Genomic DNA, 19,123 nt, shown 5'->3' with positions numbered 1-19,123 from the left:
TATATATTTTATAAATATAAGATTAAATATATTTATAAAAAAATATGTTTATAAAAAAAATAACAGATACATATCATATAGGCCCTCACCACTCTCCTTTTTTCTCCAAAAGTAAAAAAATTTTGCTTTTTCAAACCATGGTTTTGGAGTCAAAACCATGGTTTTGACCTGTGACAACCGTTCTTTTAAAACCCATTTTAATCAAAATTTTCAATCTATTCGAACGATTAACCATGATAGAAAAGAAGAAACCTTAAAATTTTAAAATCGCTATCATGGTTAAAAGAAATAAACTTATATTACGAGCCCACAATCGTTCACTTGGGCCTTAGACTTTCAAAGTCTAGAAATACCATTCAACCGTTAGCCCAAACCAAACTTACACTTTCAAACACACGAACTGATAAAACATCTTAATATAAGTCAGAGAGCCCATTAGTCAAAAGTCAACACTATCAAATGAGTGTAATACGCAAAGTCTTAAATATCTTTGGCCTTCCAATGACCTCTCATATCAGATAGTAGTAATTAAAAGTATTAGTTTACAGCATTAGAGTATATGGGCCCTATGTGGCAATATATAACAAGTCAGCACATATAACAAAAGCAGGGAGGCTATACAAGCTGTAACAGCACACTATGCCTCCGAAGCCTTCCCTGATGGGCCACCACCTGAACTATCGCCTGAAAATGTTAAACCACGGGGTGAGACAAACGCCTCAGTAACCAACTTTCCAACTCATCATACATACTAACACTTGCTCGTGAGGTGTCAAGTGGGACAGTTATGAAATCTCAATATATATATATATATCAATGACAAATACAAATATGTATATTCAAATAATCTCAATCATCCAAACCCTCATTACGGGGCTAACACACAAGCCACATAAGTCTATCCCTCACTATAGGGGATCAAACCGACCTATAGGCCTATCCCACACTTTGGGGGACGATTAAATAGTCACAAAGATCCATCCCTTATTACAGGCCTATCCCACACTTTGGGGGACGAATAAAAAGCCACAAGGGTCTATCCCTTACTCTAGGGACGAAGGAAAAAGCCAACCAATATGCACCAATGGCGGCCTTACCACGTGGTAGGATAGCGCTCAATCCAAAATCCAAATAACAACCAACCATTCACAATATAACAAAAATGTCTCAATCTTTTCCCAATATAATCCATAAGATATAAATCATATATCTTTTCCAAACTTCTCAATCACAACTCCAAAAATTCCACAAGACAATTTTCATAGCTCAAAAGATATAATTTATCTACTCGAGTTTCAAATAACAAATCATTATACCAAAATAGCAAAATACTCACAAACAACATATTAGCACATATAACAAGTGGAAAGTGGTTACCACTCGCCAAGGCAATACTAAAGATTACCACAAGGTCAATCCTTTGCTCAACCAATAATTAATCTACACAATTAATATAACCACATATTAATATTAATTAATTAATTAATTAATTAAACTTCTCTATATTATTTAAATTTCTAACAACCCCAAATTATTTATTTACCACCTCCAAATTATTTACCTTAATAAAAAGGATTTTCCACAATTTCTAAATATAAAATTATTATGTTCTAGATTCTAAAAACTCTCTTTTTAAGTTTAAACCTCAAAATCAAACAATCAAAAATTTAATAATACTTCAAATATTTATAAATAAATAATCTGATCAAAACTTTAATGGTATAACTACTATATATATATTTCCATAAATAATAAAATTTTTAGCTACAATAATTATTTTAAAATCTCCAGTCACTCAATAATTAAAACTAAACCGATTAAAATCTTAATAATATGCCAAACAACCCAAATAAATTACTTAACTTGAATTTAATCGGTAAAAATATGGTATATCCCATAAATAACAGATTTTTAACTAAATAAATTAATTTAAATACTAAAACTAACAAATAGAGAAATCTAAACCGATTAAAATTAATAACTGATTTACTTCTAAATTTCTCTAGTCATCTTTTGTCAAAACTCAATACTTAGATCATATACAAGTCTCAAAATTTTCTCTAATTACTATAGTAATACTATTATTGCGAAGCATAAAATATATAAGAAATATTTATAAAGAAAGTTTGATAAAAGGAAGTATATTTGTGTCCCTAAATTATCTTCAAAGTTTACCTTCTCTTTCAAAAATGATCGCAGCTCTGCTTCTTCTCTCCCTCACTCTTTCTCTCTTCTCCGCTCTCTCACTTCTCTCTTCTCCGCTCTCTCATGCCCCCATCATCTTCTATCTCTTTTATCTTTCATTTTCCCAACTACCATTGCATTTTTTTTCCTTCCTTCATTAATTCCTTCTCCCCTAAATTCCTCTCCCTTAGTCAAATGGTGCAGCTTTCCACCGAATTCGGTGGAAAGCTGCTTCCTTTTTTTTTATATTAAAATATTATAATAATAATAATAATTTATTATTATTTTATTTTTATTTTTTTTGAATTTTTTTTAGGATATTACAATTCTCCCCACCTAATAAGAATTTTGTCCCCAAAATTCAAACAACCACACACAAGAAATAAAAACAAAAGCTACTCAAAGTGCTTACTAAGAAAACAGGTAAGGGTACTCGTAACGCATCCGTTCCTCTGTCTCCCAAGTAGCATCACCGGGACTCATGCCCTTCCAAAAGACTTTAACAAGACGGATAGTTTTGTTCCTTAATTGTTTATCCTTAACGTCCAAAATCCGCTCTGGTTCTGCTGGATAAGTCAAATTATCTCGCAACTCAACCTCTTCGGGTTCAATAACATGAGACGGATCGGGATGATACTTTTTCAACTGTGACACGTGGAACACGTCGTGTAAACTGGAAAGATGTGGCGGCAGCGCAATTCGATATGCAACAGGTCCAATCCGCTCCAAAATCTCATAAGGACCCATAAATCGGGGTGTAAGCTTCTTAGCTTTGATAGATCTACCAACACCAGTGATAGGTGAAACCTTTAGAAATACATGATCACCCACTTCAAATTCTAAAGGTCTCCTTCGACGATCCGCATAACTCTTCTGTCGACTTTGGGCCATCAACAACTTCTGCTTGATCAGCTCAATCTTTTTGGTTGTGATGTCCACTAAATCTGGGCCAATAATTGTTCTTTCACTTAATTCAGTCCAACAAAGTGGAGATCTACACTTTCCTCCCGTACAAAGCTTCATATGGTGCCATTGAATGCTAGCGTGATAGCTGTTGTTATAGGCAAACTCAGCTAATGACAAGTGAGTGTCCCAACTACCCTTTAGCTCTATAGCGCAGGCCCTCAACATGTCCTCGAGAGTCTGAATTGTCCTCTTAGTCTGTCCATCAGTCTGAGGATGATAAGCAGTACTAAACTTGAGCTTGGTGCCCATAGCTTCATGTAATGACTGCCAGAAGTTCGATGTAAATCTCGGGTCCCTATCTGAAATGATAGACTCTGGCACTCCATGAAGTCTAACAATCTCATATATGTACAACTTTGTCAATCGTTCTAACGAGTAAGTACTCTTGATAGGCAGGAAGTGCGCTGACTTAGTCAATCTATCTACAATTACCCATATCGCATCATAGCCAGACGGGGTTCTTGGCATACCAGTAATGAAATCCATAGAAATACTATCCCATTTCCATTGGGGAATATCAAGATTCTTTAATAGTCCTGGAGGTCTCTGATGTTCTATCTTGACCTTTTGACATGTCAGACATTTCATTACAAAGTCCGTGACATCCCTCTTCATTTTTGGCCACCAGTAGTTCCTTTTCAGGTCTTGGTACATCTTGGTTATCCCTGAATGTATCGTGTAATTATTTCGATGCGCCTCCTCAAGAATAGTCTTTTTGATTTCCTCATTATCAGGGACACAAATCCTTTTCTTGTATCTCAGGATTCCTTCTTCACCAATTTCATAATCAGGCACACCACAGGTCTCCACTTCCTCTTGGATGCTCAGTAACCGGTCATCCTCCATCTGTGCAGCCTTCAAATCTCAAAAGAACTCATAATCACCCAAAATTGATTGTAGAGTGGCTGGAGCCTCATGCACCACTTGGAGATCTCTCAATCTCTCTAAGCAGTAGTATTCTTCCAAACTCATGTGAAACACATGCACCGTTTTCCTACTCAAAGCGTCTGCAACCACATTGGCTTTACCTGGATGATACTTAAGCTCAAAGTCATAGTCCTTGATGAATTCCATCCACCTGCGTTGTCTATTATTCAGTTCCTTCTGATCTATTAAATACTTCAGGCTCTTATGATCGCTGAAGACTTCAAATTGTGATCCATATAAGTAGTGCCTCCAGATCTTTAATGCAAAAACCACCGCCGCTAATTCCAAGTCATATGTAGGATAATTTTCCTCATGCGGCCTTAATTGCCTAGATGCATAGGCAACCACCTTTCCTTCCTGCATCAAGACACACCCTAAACCCTTAAGTGAAGCATCAGTATAAAGGGTGTATGGTTTACTAGGATCTGGAATAGTCAACACTGGAGCCGTGGTCAACTTAGCCTTCAGTTCTTGAAAAGCCGCCTCACACTTTTCACTCCAGATAAACGGTTGGTCTTTCTTGGTCAACTTAGTTAGAGGCATGGCGATCTGAGAAAATCCCTTGATGAATCTTCGGTAATACCCAGCTAAGCCCACGAAACTTCGTACCTCCGTCACAGATTTGGGTTTCCCATTTCAATACGGCATCGACCTTGCTAGGATCAACAGCTACTCCCTCGGCAGATACTACATGGCCTAAGAACTTCACTTCTCTAAGCCAGAACTCGCACTTGCTTAACTTAGCATATAACTGATGATCCCTCAATATTCGCAATGCAATGTAAAGATGCTCTCGGTGTTCTTCCTCATTCTTAGAGTATATCAGGATATCATCTATAAACACCACAATAAACTTGTCCAAGTACGGCCTAAAGATCCGGTTCATATAGTCCATAAACACTGCTGGAGCATTCGTCAAACCAAAAGGCATTACTAGAAACTCGTAATGTCCGTATCTGGTACGAAAGGCCGTCTTTGGGATGTCCTCTGCTCTAACTCTTAATTGATGATATCCCGACCTTAAGTCAATCTTGGAAAACACTACTCTGACCCCATTAATTGATCTAGCAAGTCATCAATCCTAGGCAAAGGATATTTGTTCTTGATAGTCACTTTGTTCAACTGCCTGTAATCTATACACAATCTCAGCTCCCATCCTTCTTTCTCACAAACAGTACTGGTGATCCCCACGGTGAGACACTTGGTCTAATAAATCCTTTTTCAAGTAACTCTTCGATTTGCTTTTTCAGCTCTGCCAATTCAGAAGGTGACATTCTGTACGGTGCTTTAGAAATTGGAGCTGTCCCTGGTACTAGCTCAATGGAGAATTCAACTTCCCTTTCAGGAGGTAAACCGGACACTTCCTCAGGAAATACCTCAGGAAACTCCTTTACTACCTCGATTTGGTCTATACCAACTTCTTTATCCGTACTAACGGAAAAGAAAACAGCATACGCTTGACAACCCTTCTGAATACACTTAGTTGCTTGAGTAGCAGACAACCACAAACGACCATTAATAGCCTCAACTATCGTAGTGCACAAAGGAAGAGTTACTATCTTCTTTTGCAATCCAGAATGGCATTATTTGCTGATAGCCAATCCATGCCAATAATCACATCAATACTCTTGAGGGGTAGACAAATCAAATCAATCACAGACTCACGATTCTCAAATTTAAGCACAAGACTTAAACACGCCTGTGTGGTTAACACAGTGGCTCCCGCTGGAGTTGACACTTTCAACATGTAAGACAAATCATGCATTGGAAATTTAAACTTTGAGCACATTCCGCAGCAATAAAAGAATGAGTGGCACCAGAATCAAATAACACAGGTATATCATGTCCTTGAAGAGAGACAGTACCTCTAATCAGATTAGGAGACATACCAGCTTCCTCTCTCTAGTCAAAGCAAAAACTCTCCCTAGGACCATGGATCTGAAACTAGGAGTTTGCTGCTGCGTCTCTGGACAATTGCGAGCTATATGTCCAAACTTATGGCATCTGTAGCATTCCAAACATTGTCCTGGATGATTCTTCCCACATCTCGAGCAAGGACCGCTAACACTTGGTATGGATCTGGTAGGCTCACGATGGAAGCTCTGATTTCCTCCCATACGGCTCCCCTGAGCCTGTCTCCTCTTGCATATAGCCTCTACGGGCTGAATCCTTCTGATTCTGGTTCTTGCCTCTGCTGAAGCTCCCTGAGCTCCCATAACTATAGCTACCCTTCTTATTGACTCCTCCCGTTGGCCTCATAAAACCAGAGAATCTGCCCTGATTATCCCGACGTCGGCTCTCCTCTACCTCTCGGGTTCTGCGAGCTGTCATCCTGAGTTTCGTGCAGGCATCCTCAAAACTCTTAAACTCATATAAGGCCATTTGCTGCTTCAACTCTGGCCTCGCCCGCTCTATCAATTGTCGGGCCATCCATTCCGGATCATCATTCTGCTGCAGGTATGTAACATGCTTGGAGAGGTCAATATACTTGGCAATAAACTCATCCTCATGCATGTTCTCTTGTCGAAGAGCATAAAAAGCTGTTTCTTTTTCTTGTCTCATGGCTGGGGGAAAGTAGTGATCAAAGAACATCTGTTTGAATTCGTTCCAAGTAATCCTCGAGTCATCTATGCCGCTTACGCTCCTCCACCACCTCTTAGCTCAGTCCCTCAGTAAAACTACCGCTGCTTGTACCTTTTGGTAGGTATTACAGCCACAAGCTTTAAATATTGTCTCCATATCATCTATCTAAGCCTCAGTTTTGTCAAGATCCATACCCCCATCAAACGTCTTTGGGTGATGCCGCTCTATGTCCTTCCATACGCTTTTAAGGTTCACCGCTTCTTTCTTTTCCTGGTCGCCTTTGTGAACTACTCTCTTCTCTGGTTCCTTCAATAGAACCCCTATGGGTGACAGAATTTCCCACAGACGGTCCAGGAAGCCCACTTTCTTCGAACTCTTCCACAACTTTCTTGACTCTCAAATCTTCCTCCATCTTCCTGACTCTCTCATCTACCACCGTAACTACCACTTCCCTTAACTGTTGCAGTAAAGTCTCCTGGTTAAACTGCAGAGGATTCGGTGGTTGATTAGGTGGGTTTGTGGATTCATCCCCACCCTGATTAGTTTGTCGGGATCGTGTCCGTACCATCCTCCCCACCTAAGGATGGAACCCACCAAAAGAAACACAAAGTAAGGTCAAACGCAGACACAAAGTAACAGGGAAGGTTATGTGATATTATTATATATTGCCACTAAATGCAATGTAATGTAACCCGCTTCACAGAATCTTTAGCTCTGATACCAATTGTGAAGAGACTACGGTGCAGGGTCCCCACTGCAAGGTCCCAGCCCTCTTGGCTGCAGGGTCCCCAGTGCTAGGTTCCCCACCGCGTGGCATCACAAGGTACCTATCAGTTTGCCACCTGGTTACCCAGGCATCCCCTACGGAGATCCTCCCTTCGCCACACTCTCAGGAGACAGAGGCTCGGGGCTTTTCACTTATGGCTCTGATACCAAATTGTGACAACCGTTCTTTTAAAACCCATTTTAAAATCAAAATTTCAATTCTATTCGAACGATAACCATGATAGAAAAGAAGAAACCTTAAAATTTTAAAATCGCTATCATGGTTAAAAGAAATAAACTTATTATACGAGCCACATCAATCGTTCACTTGGGCCTTGGACTTTCAAAGTCCAGAAATATCATTCAACCATTAGCCCAACCCAAACTTACACTTTCAAACACACGAACTGATAAACATTTAATATAAGTCATAGAGCCCATTAGTCAAAAGTCAACACTATCAAATGAGTGTAATACGCAAAGTCTTAAATATCTCTGGCCTTCCAATGACCTCTCATATCAGATAGTAGTAATTAAAAGTATTAGTTTTACAGCATTAGAGTATATGGGCCCTATGTGGCAATATATAACAAGTCAGCACATAAACAAAAGCAGGGAGGCTATACAAGCTATAACAGCACACTATGCCTCCGAGCCTTCCCTGATGGGCCACCACCTGAACTATCGCCTGAAAATGTTAAACCACGGGGTGAGACAAACGCCTCAGTAACCAACTTTCCAACTCATCATACATACTAACACTTGCTCGTGAGGTGTCAAGTGGGCAGTTATTAAATCTCAATATATATATATATATATCCATGACAAATACAAATGTGTATATTCAAATAATCTCAATCATCCAAACCCTCATTACGGGGGCTAACACACAAGCCACATAAGTCTATCCCTCACTATAGGGGATCAAACCGACCTATAGGCCTATCCCACACTTTGGGGGACGATTAAATAGTCACAAAGATCCATCCCTTATTACAGGCCTATCCCACACTTTGGGGGACGAATAAAAGCCACAGGGTCTATCCCTTACTCTAGGGACGAAGGAAAAAGCCAACCAATGTGCACCAATGGCGGCCTTACCACGTGGTAGGATAGCGCTCAATCCAAATCCAAATAACAACCAACCATTCACAATATAACAAAAATGTCTCAATCTTTTCCCAATATAATCCATAAGATATAAATCATATATCTTTTCCAAACTTCTCAATCACAACTCCAAAAATTCCACAAGACAATTTTCATAGCTCAAAAGATATAATTTATCTACTCGAGTTTCAAATAACAAATCATTATACCAAAATAGCAAAATACTCACAAACAACATATTAGCACATATAACAAGTGGAAAGTGGTTACCCTCGCCAAGGCAATACTAAAGATTACCACAAGGTCAATCCTTTGCTCAACCAATAATTAATCTACACAATTAATATAACCACATATTAATATTAATTAATTAATTAATTAATTAACTTCTCTATATTATTTAAATTTCTAACAACCCCAAATTATTTATTTACCACCTCCAAATTATTTACCTTAATAAAAAGGATTTTCCACAATTTCTAAATATAAATTATTATGTTTCTAGATTCTAAAAACTCTCTTTTTAAGTTTAAAACTCAAAATCAAACAATCAAAAATTTAATAATACTTCAAATATTTATAAATAAATAATCTGATCAAAACTTTAATGGTATAACTACTATATATATATTTCCATAAATAATAAAATTTTTAGCTACAATAATTATTTTAAAATCTCCAGTCACTCAATAATTAAAACTAAACCGATTAAAATCTTAATAATATGCCAAACAACCCAAATAAATTACTTAACTTGAATTTAATCGGTAAAAATATGGTATATCCCATAAATAACAGATTTTTAACTAAATAATTAATTTAAATACTAAAACTAACAAATAGAGAAATCTAAACCGATTAAAATTAATAACTGATTTATTTCTAAATTCTCTAGTCATCTTTTGTCAAAACTCAATACTTAGATCATATACAAGTCTCAAAATTTTCTCTAATTACTATAGTAATACTATTATTGCGAAGCATAAATATATAAGAAATATTTATAAAGAAAGTTTGATAAAAGAAGTATATTTGTGTCCCTAAATTATCTTCAAAGTTTACCTTCTCTTTCAAAAATGATCGCAGCTCTGCTTCTTCTCTCCTCACTCTTTCTCTCTTCTCCGCTCTCTCACTTCTCTCTTCTCCGCTCTCTCATGCCCCATCATCTTCTATCTCTTTTATCTTTCATTTTCCCAACTACCATTGCATTTTTTTTTCCTTCCTTCATTAATTCTTCTCCCCTAAATTCCTCTCCCTTAGTCAATGGTGCAGCTTTCCACCGAATTCGGTGGAAAGCTGCTTCCTTTTTTTTTTATTAAAATATTATAATAATAATAATAATTTATTATTATTTTATTTTTATTTTTTTTGAATTTTTTTTAGGATATTACATGACCCAAAACCATGGTTTTGGTTTTTGAAGAGGCTGTTTGGGTAACATTTTCCCCAAACCATGGTTTGGGGTGCTATCCAAACAGAGCCTAAAAGAAGGTTAAAAGTAAGCTCTAAATATAATTTTAGATAATTGTAATGTAAATTTCAAAATGTCAGTGGTAAATTAAATATTCAAATCTCTTGAATCATTCTCAGTTATTTCATATTTGTACTTAAAAATCTCATATCTACAACCAGTTAAATAAATATTCGCAACTTTGTACGAAATTTGTTTTGGAAAACTAAGTTGTCATTAATTAATGTGGTCTTGGTCAAAAAAAATTAATGTGGTCCTTTCCCATTAAATTTTATGCATGTAGAAGATGGCTGGTAAGCTTATAACTGGGATTTCCTATTTTTCCTCGCTTACTCCCCCAGGATCCCCTCCAGCGCGGCGAACACAGATGGAGTGCTCCAAAATTTTCTTGGTCACAGTCTCACATATTTGTAGGTATTATCGGATCCTGTATCTCCGTAATTAATAAATAAATCAATCAATCAATCAATTGCAGATTTGTTCCCTTAGACAGCTTCAATGGTGTAGATGGCGCTAGCATCACAGCAGTGGAGGGAATCCACTTGTTACTAGAATTTGGATCAGACGGCAATAGAGTCCCTAAAACGAAGGACCAAGATACTATTAAACGGATATCCTAAATGCTGTCGTTTTCATTGACAATGGATAGTTAATCCTAACTGCTGTCGTTTTCGTCAACAATGAATAGTCAAGAGAGACGCATTTTTCTTTACCTTGAACTTTTTTGTTTTATCATTAATTTCTCACATTTAAGGTCTTGAAAAACAATAATAACGCCCTTTCAAGGGTCCTAAATTATAATTTTCACATTTAATCTATTACTTTACTTATATAAATTTGAAATCCGAACAATGCATAGCTTTTTAAAATAGTTAAAATTAATTAAAGAAGAAATTACTTTTTAAAATTTACTTTTATTTATCAAACAGCGTAAGTAAGAAAGAAGATGAGTAGGAAACTGGTATAGTTAATGTGAAGATACATAATTAATTAGGGATAAAACTAAAAAAATGTATTAAAATTTCAAACATATTTAAAATAATAACTTATAAACACCAAACCTATTAAAAAAGAGTAAAATAGCAAGCAGTACTCTTATTTCCCAATATTATAATCTTATTAATTTTCTAATAATCTTATTTATAGTGCATCTAGGTTTTGAGTCACGTATAAAGTTAGAATATTAAATATAATTAGATAATATTATCTCTGTTTCTAATTATAAAATCTCATTTAAGTTTTTATAATTAGGAGTGAAGATAGTAATATTAATTGTATTGAATATACTAAAAGAATAATATTAAACCTGAACACATAAACAAGAGCCCTAAAAAAATTGTTACTGTCGGGACCCGGAGGAAGTATTATTTTCTTTTTCTTTTTTCTTTACCAGCAGTATTATTTTCTTTTTACAAATTTTACTTTCATAACTTTTTATGCAAAAACTAATATAAGGTCTAAAATTGAGGTAGTCTCAGTTACGTGTCAACTGTCAACGAAGTTCTCCCTCCTTCCTCCAAACAGAATCCAGAACTAGCAGTTCTCAAAAACCCGAGCCAGATCCTCATCATTACAATAACCTCTACTGTCTCTCTTCTCATCCCCTTCTAACTTCCAAACCCTTTCTTTATTAATCAAGATCGCGATTCCCAACCTAACCTTTCTATATATATCTATATATTAATATAAGTTCTTTTCCTCCCTCCATTTTCAGTTAGTAATCACACTTTTCTTCAGTTCTGTGATGGTTATGTTAATGAGAAATTAATAAACAAATTCTTTGGTTGGTAGTAGTGATGGTTGTTTCCTCTTCGCCGATGGCGAAATCAGAAGTGCTTGAGAGTGAGGCCGCCACCGGTGGCTCCAAGAACGATTGGGACACCCTACGTCGCTCTATTTTGCGACGGAGGCCATCCGTCGGAGGTTTCTTTGACGATTCGTCGCTGCAACGGGACATTCCTGCGGAAGATATGGTTAGTGATTCCGGCTCTAAGGATTTCGTCGCCGCCGCCTCCAAGAGCGGTGAGGGAGAAGATAAGGATCGTGTGAATATGGACAACGCGGCTGTTAATACGAATCGAGAAAAAGTGGTGGACGTCTCCGCGCTGAAGTTCCTTTACCGTCCTTCGGTTCCGGTTCATCGAGCAGTGAAGGAAAGCCCGCTCAGCTCAGATACAATTTTCCATCAGGTTGTGGCAGTTAATTCTCGCCCTGGTTGTTATGTTAGAACTAACGGTTCGGGTTAAGTTGAGGGTCAACGGTTTAGTTGAGAGCAGTTTTCATTGGCTTTAATGTTCGTTAAAAATAGTTCGGCTTTCTTGTTTTCACTCCACCGAGCTGTTATTCATCATACCGTTTTGACGGCGTAATGGACGATGGTGAACAGTTCCAACGCATGAATAGATTTCAAAACTAGCTCCTAGGCTTGACTAAGTTACTCCTTTGATGGCTTTATGCCGTTGGAAGCATGGCAGTTGTGGTAGTTGTTTCTTTGTGTAGAAGTTGTTATCCATCAGGGGAAAGCCATGTTTTACAGCCTAGTTTCCTATGAGTCATCATTTGGGCTGCTGTTGCTTATCTTCAAATAATTATGTTTGATATTTTCTTAATCATTGATTGCAGAGTCATGCGGGCCTTTTAAATCTCTGTATAGTAGTGCTTGTTGCTGTGAACAGCAGACTTATAATTGAGAATTTAATGAAGGTTTGACTCTTCCACATATTCTTATCCTTGATATTCATACTGGTGTATATTGATCATTAATCTTCAGAGTTTTTCCTCAGAGCTCAATGCAGTTTTTTTTTTGGCAGTATGGTTGGTTGATTAAGTCTGGCTTTTGGTTTAGCTCAAAATCCTTGAGAGATTGGCCACTCTTCATGTGTTGGTAATGATTTTAATTAATGCACTAAATAATAAATATCCATTGAATAATTTGTTGAAGATCATTTCTTAAAATGTTATTTGCCATTTTGTTATTGAAGTTGTGCTTCCTCTGCAGTCTTACACTTGCAATATTTCCAGCTGCTTCATATTTGGTGGAAATTCTTGCCCAACGGAAGAAAATATCTGAACCAGTAAGTTTGTGCGCAAGTAAGCTTGTATCGTATCACACAGGAAATAGATGTTGCCACCACATGAATTCCTTTTCTGTCATATGACTTGTTGCTTTTTCTAAATATGGTCAGTTTGCAGTGTCATTTCTCCCATCACAATATCCCATCCTAACTTCACTACGTACGTTTTGGAATATTGGCTTTAATGTTGCAGGCCATTATCTCACTTCATATATTCATTACAAGCGCTGCAGTCTTGTATCCAGTCTTAGTAATCCTCAGGTCCATACATTTATTTCCTTTTAAGTTCAAAATAGATTCTAGAGCTCTAATTTAAACTTTTCTTTTTTAGTTTGCGTATTGAAAGTGAGTGTAAGTTGGCAAATTTGTTCTAATTAGGAAACTTGGTTCAATGGGAGAACTTCAGATGAATTGTCATTGCAGTATATAAGAAGGGATGCACAGTTTTTTGATGAATTATTGTTTGAAACACATATGGATAAGTCGACCCGAAAAATTGGAAACAATTAAGTTGCTTCGTTATCCCTATCGGTGTATAGAGGCAGCACGGCCAGTTTTTTATTTTTGGACCAACGGTGTGACCAGTTGAAACAATATATGAAGTCATATCTGATGCTGAATGGGTTTGTTTAATATCCGTGTGACATTTACAGATCCTGAAACAGCCACAAGATCATTCAAATTCCTTGCTTGCATACCAAACAAGATTACCCGATTAAAGGCTTCATGTGTGCCTGTTTGTTTGATTTGCTCTATTGGGGATATGGTGAAGGCCTCTACCTGATGATAAAAAGTTATATTGAATTTAATCACCTGAAAAAAAGAAAAAAAGAAAATAAGACTATCCTGGATTTATGTACTTGCCCAAATGATTGATGGGCTGTAGTGTAATTATTTGTTTTTTTTTCCCTTGCAGGTGTAATTCTGCCTTTCTATCAGGTGTCACACTGATGTTATTTGCTTGCATTGTGTGGTTAAAACTGGTATCTTATGCGCATACAAACAGTGATTTAAGAGCACTGAGCAAATCAATTGAAAAGGTACCATCAAAGTTTCTGTTTGTTGGTTTCTAGATAACCATAACAGAATGCTGTTTTCTGCAAAATGAAAAATAATATATTTAAGATGAAAATATGTGGTTTATCATGTCATCTTTTCTTATCCCTTCTAGTCCAGCATGATCAAACCGTACTGGATTTCTGCACCACTAAAAACATCATCACATGCCATGCCATAATGTATTTCTGAATGCTTACGTACCAGAATAATCTCTTCCTTTTGGTGAGTAGTGGATAAATTTATTTCCCCTTATCCAAAATGTTAACTGTGCTATAGGGAGAAGAGCCACCCAATAACCTGAAAATGGAGTATTCTTATACCGTAAGCTTCAAGAGCTTGGTGTACTTCATGGTTGCTCCTACATTGTGTTACCAGGTATTGGCGCTTCTAAATAATATAATATATATTAGGACAACAAATTTTGTCCCTCCTTCACATTTGACTTTGACTTGCTGTGCATATTTGCTTCTATTGTTGCTTATGGAATGGATGAGTGGCATTATCATATTAATATTCTTACACCTATATCTTTGGCTTGGAATGCATGTAGGATTTTCAAATAGAAGTCTGTTCTGGCATCACTTTTTGCGCAAAATCATGTGCACCGTATCGGTATATAAGTACATGCTGACTATGATATGGCTATTATCTTAGTAATTACAGTAGTTTTGTGACTTACACGGACCATGTACCTATACGCTAAAGGTGTCATGGATAAATTTTTTCAGTTTTCGCTGACTACATTTCCACCAAAAGTGCTCCACACCCCCCCCCCCCCAAAAAAAAAAAACCCACGCGCACACACAACACAACACAACACCACACAAACCCCAACACTACAGGCCTATAAATAAATTATACAGTCTCCAGTAATACTGAGCTTGTTTTTCCTTATTTTAGTTTTTGTCCTTTGAAAAGAATTACAGTATACATTTCCCAGCAATTTGCTCTTGATACCTTCTTTTAATTAATGAATTTCTGCTGTTGACTTGATTCTACATTTATCTGTACCCAAGACATGCATATAGATTGCATTTGTCAACGAGTTTTGTTACAGGAGTAAATGTTCTAACATAATTCTGACTCATACATTCCACTGTGTTATCTCCAATGCAATTCAATGCATTGTTGTTATAGCCAAGTTATCCTCGCACGCCTTCCATACGTAAGCAGTGGGTGTTTCGCCAAGTTGTTAAGCTGATAATATTTACTGGAGTCATGGGGTTCATAATAGAACAAGTAAGCGGTAATTCTTTATAAATTTGTGTACCTCATCCTTTTTCTCTAGTTTCATTTCTGTAATTTTAAAAATATTCTGACATTGGTTTAATGATATAACTTTGCAGTATATTAATCCAATTGTTCAAAATTCTCAACATCCTTTGAAGGGAAACCTTCTATATGCCATTGAGAGAGTTCTGAAGCTGTCTGTTCCAAATTTATACGTGTGGCTCTGCATGTTCTACTGCTTTTTTCACCTTTGGTTTGTATTCTCTATCTTTTTATGTTTGTACTACCTCATGCAATGACTGTCTTCTCTCCTGTATTTTTGAAGGATTGTAGTTCATAATAACATGCTTAGCTTTTGGAGCAGATGCACTAGCAATTACAAAATCTCCACTTAAAACTATGCCACAACTTTGATTTCTTTCAGAGACATTTTATGCTTAGGGGAAATGTTGCAATGCAGGTTAAATATACTTGCGGAGCTTCTTCGATTTGGTGATCGTGAATTCTATAAAGATTGGTGGAATGCCCAAACTGTTGAAGAAGTAGGTTCTTTGTCATAAAATATTCATTGGATGTTTGTTCCTCAAAGGAAATGACATATTTGTCTTTGTTGCATGGATTTGCTCTGCTGCTGTCATCAGTATTGGCGAATGTGGAATATGGTATGTTTCTGTGCTTTTAAATGTTTGATAATGTTAAAGACAGATAGCAATGTATTTTCTAGTTGATTTGTTTCTTTATGTTTGTTGCACGTTAAGCCTAATAGTCTCTAAATGTAGCTCATTTGAGCTTAACTAATCTAGTTTGATCTTGACGATGTTGTTTTTAAGTACTTCAATGTTCATTTTGATTGTAAACTTTGAAAAATTGCAAGTCTTGCTTCCTGTCTTATAATAAATCAAGGCTAAATGAAAATTTTGGTTTTAAACACAAACTCAACCGGGACAGCAACTTTTTATTGAAGGCTTTGTTAACAATAAAATGAAGAAAAGTTGCACCTCCGAACCATCTACCTCTCAATGAATGATTCTAAAACCTTGATAGCACATGCAATAGTTATTTTGTGGCACCATTCTAATCCAGTGCTATATAACTGAGGGAACTCTTTCTGACTGTAGCCCGTGCACAAATGGATGGTCCGCCATTTATATTTTCCATGCTTAAGGAATGGCATACCCAAGGTGACCTGTTATTCTTCAGCTTACAGTCTGGACTTTGATTTCAAACACGTTTCCATTTGTCTGAAAAGCTTTTCTTGTAAACATAGTCAACCTGTGTTTACCATCTCAGGTTTTCTTATCCCATTTGTTTTGGTTATTATTGAATTGAAATGGATAATATATATATATTTTTTGTAAAGCATGATGTGATATGTCTTTTGATGCACCACTGATTTTTTTTTTTTTCTTCATATGTTAGAAGAATTAAAGTATAGATAATATTCTCTAATCACATTGATTTAGAAAATGTTTACTGTTTAATCCAAACAGAAAAATATACAGATTCAAATAATATTCCCTACTGATCATATTTCACGTGGTTAAACAAGCATAGGAGAGCAGCCAAATTAATTTGTTTTCTCCATGTTGTTACAACCTTGTCATCTTTCTTTGCTCTTTTGCCCATCTATTTTTATGATTTTTAAGTATATAGTCAATGTTGTCCAGGGTGTTGCGGTTCTGGTTTCATTTTTTGTCTCTGCTGTCTTCCATGAGGTATGGTTCATCTTTCTCTCCCTCTTTTGACCGTATGTTGAGAGGCTATTCTGCTTGTCTGCCCGATGCAATGTCAAGAGCTTGCATTGCTTTACCACTTTAGTATTCACACCCCCCCCCCCCAAAAAAAAAAAAAATCCGTTACCCTGGTCGGGATGGGAAGAGGATCAGAATTAGAGACAAAGTTATGATTCATTGGTTAGAAATTACCACACATTACTTATTAATTATTTTTTATCAGTCCATACCTCACAACTTTATCTAGCAACACCAACAACTCCTGTGCCTTATGTCATGTAACTAGGATCGTGCAGATGATAAAGCTGCTGACATATTTTATATATCCTACTTTCTTCTTTCAATTTCTTTATTTTCTGCCTTTTTTTTGTTTTCATGTTGTATTTGGCTGGAGGATTAAAGACTCTAGGTAGAAAAGGTTTATGGAAAAAGACAAACACCAATTTGAAAAATAGAAAAAGAGGGATGGCAGATTTTATGTCATGGCAGTGATAGAAGGACAAAGTCATAATACTGAAGCCAAAACCACACTTGGTTTTCATCAACAATCACTTATTACCGGATGGTTGAGTCTATTTCCTATTCATGTTTTACTTAATTCTATTATGAACTCTAGTTCCCCTTCCTCCCAAATGAAACATTTATCGAAGCATTATTAACTATTTTGTTTTTAAAGAAAGCTATTGATTATGCTCATGATTACCGTTTCATCCGAGGTGCAGCTATGCATTGCCGTTCCCTGCCACATATTTAAGTTGTGGGCTTTTATTGGAATCATGTTTCAGGTAAAGAAGCATACTGTAATTTTTTTCCTTCTACCCCCTTCCCCCCAAACACAACTACTTACTCTTGACAGGAAAAGATGAAGCCATTTCAATCTCTTTTCTTCCATTGCCCAAACAAAAGAAGCTTTGTTTTCCCTACTATTGAATCTTTGCTAGATTATACTACCTCTGGTCCTAAATAAAAACCCAAAGTGGATTTTATATTTGGGACCAGATGTAGTATGTTTTTTATTGGTTATGATACCATCAGTGTTTTAGTTTCTCTTGACACTTGTATTTGTGTTTCTGCCTGTTTAGGTTCCTTTAGTCATGATCACCAATTATCTGCAAAATAAGTTTACAAACTCTATGGTATGTTCATGATTCCTATTTATAGTCATTTTGGTTCATATCATAGGCACACATATCTGTGATTTAATTATTGTCAACTTTATTCATTGTTATCGTTTTCTTCATTGCAGGTTGGAAATATGGTTTTCTGGTTCATATTTAGTATTCTTGGTCAACCTATGTGCGTACTGTTATATTACCATGACCTGTTGAACCGGAACAAGGGAATTGACTAAGCTTAGTATTCCATCCATGTTAATGATGAGTTTTCCACTTCAAAGAGCAATAATTTTAGATCTGTGGCCCTCTTTGTTCTCTATTTTCAATATATCATTGCTCTGGGCTCTATGTAATTTGAAGCTTCTTTGGAGTTATCTCATCTTTTGATCTCCGCAGCATTTCTTCTGAACTCAGGTTGCTTTGACACTTCTGCTTATATATGCACGCATGCACTTTTGAAGTTAAAAAGAACTAAAGTGGCTGTGCCAGGGGTTTTCATTCATCACCATTTGTAAATAACGGTGACATGTTATAGGACAGTTTATGTATTACTGCATCTGCATGTTGCGGGAAAATAATTTTCACCTTATTTACAAATATGAATCATGCAAAATGCTAGGCAAATTCATTTTAGTAAGGTTTAAACACGGGAAAAGTCGAGTTATACCAGTGAGTTCAATCTTGGATTTTTGTTTTTTGAACCTAAAAAGCCCGATTGGAATACATCGCAATTGCCAATTTAAAGCGTTATATCGTTTTAGTCTATTTTATTTTAACAGTATTCTTACTATTTTTCAAATGTAAAGAGTGGAATTCATTACATCGGGGAAAAATTTCTTCAAGCATGACTTTTTTTTATTTATATTATTCAAATTCAAAATCCTATGTGAAAGATATCAAATCTCT

General features: G+C 36.3%; 2 protein-coding genes across 2 annotated transcripts; one reads left to right on the top strand and one right to left on the bottom strand.

Annotated features, from left to right (window-relative positions):
• Nucleotides 1-653: 653 nt before the first annotated feature.
• On the bottom strand, nt 654-2,944 carry LOC114744921 (uncharacterized). Its single transcript, XM_028933067.1, has 2 exons — nt 2,597-2,944; nt 654-684 (listed from the first exon to the last, which is right to left on the bottom strand). Coding segments are annotated over exons 1-2 (336 nt in total). The 5' UTR covers nt 2,932-2,944; the 3' UTR covers nt 654-683.
• An 8,582-nt stretch (nt 2,945-11,526) lies between these two features.
• On the top strand, nt 11,527-18,626 carry LOC114744920 (diacylglycerol O-acyltransferase 1A-like). Its single transcript, XM_028933066.1, has 16 exons — nt 11,527-12,195; nt 12,629-12,709; nt 12,817-12,890; nt 13,005-13,080; nt 13,274-13,341; nt 13,997-14,120; nt 14,416-14,514; nt 15,277-15,378; nt 15,486-15,622; nt 15,830-15,911; nt 16,011-16,031; nt 16,488-16,550; nt 17,037-17,084; nt 17,825-17,887; nt 18,185-18,238; nt 18,349-18,626. The coding sequence occupies exons 1-16, from the start codon at nt 11,803-11,805 to the stop codon at nt 18,451-18,453; spliced, it is 1,590 nt and encodes a 529-aa protein (XP_028788899.1). The 5' UTR covers nt 11,527-11,802; the 3' UTR covers nt 18,454-18,626.
• The last annotated feature ends 497 nt before the right edge of the window (nt 18,627-19,123 follow it).

Source organism: Neltuma alba, unplaced genomic scaffold (genome assembly GCF_004799145.2).
Source record: "Neltuma alba isolate B1F8T4 unplaced genomic scaffold, ASM479914v2 tig00004487_pilon, whole genome shotgun sequence".
In the NCBI taxonomy this organism is placed as follows: domain Eukaryota; kingdom Viridiplantae; phylum Streptophyta; class Magnoliopsida; order Fabales; family Fabaceae; genus Neltuma; species Neltuma alba.
The sequence above is the reverse complement of the archived record's forward strand: the minus strand, read 5'-3'. Positions and strand labels throughout refer to the sequence as shown.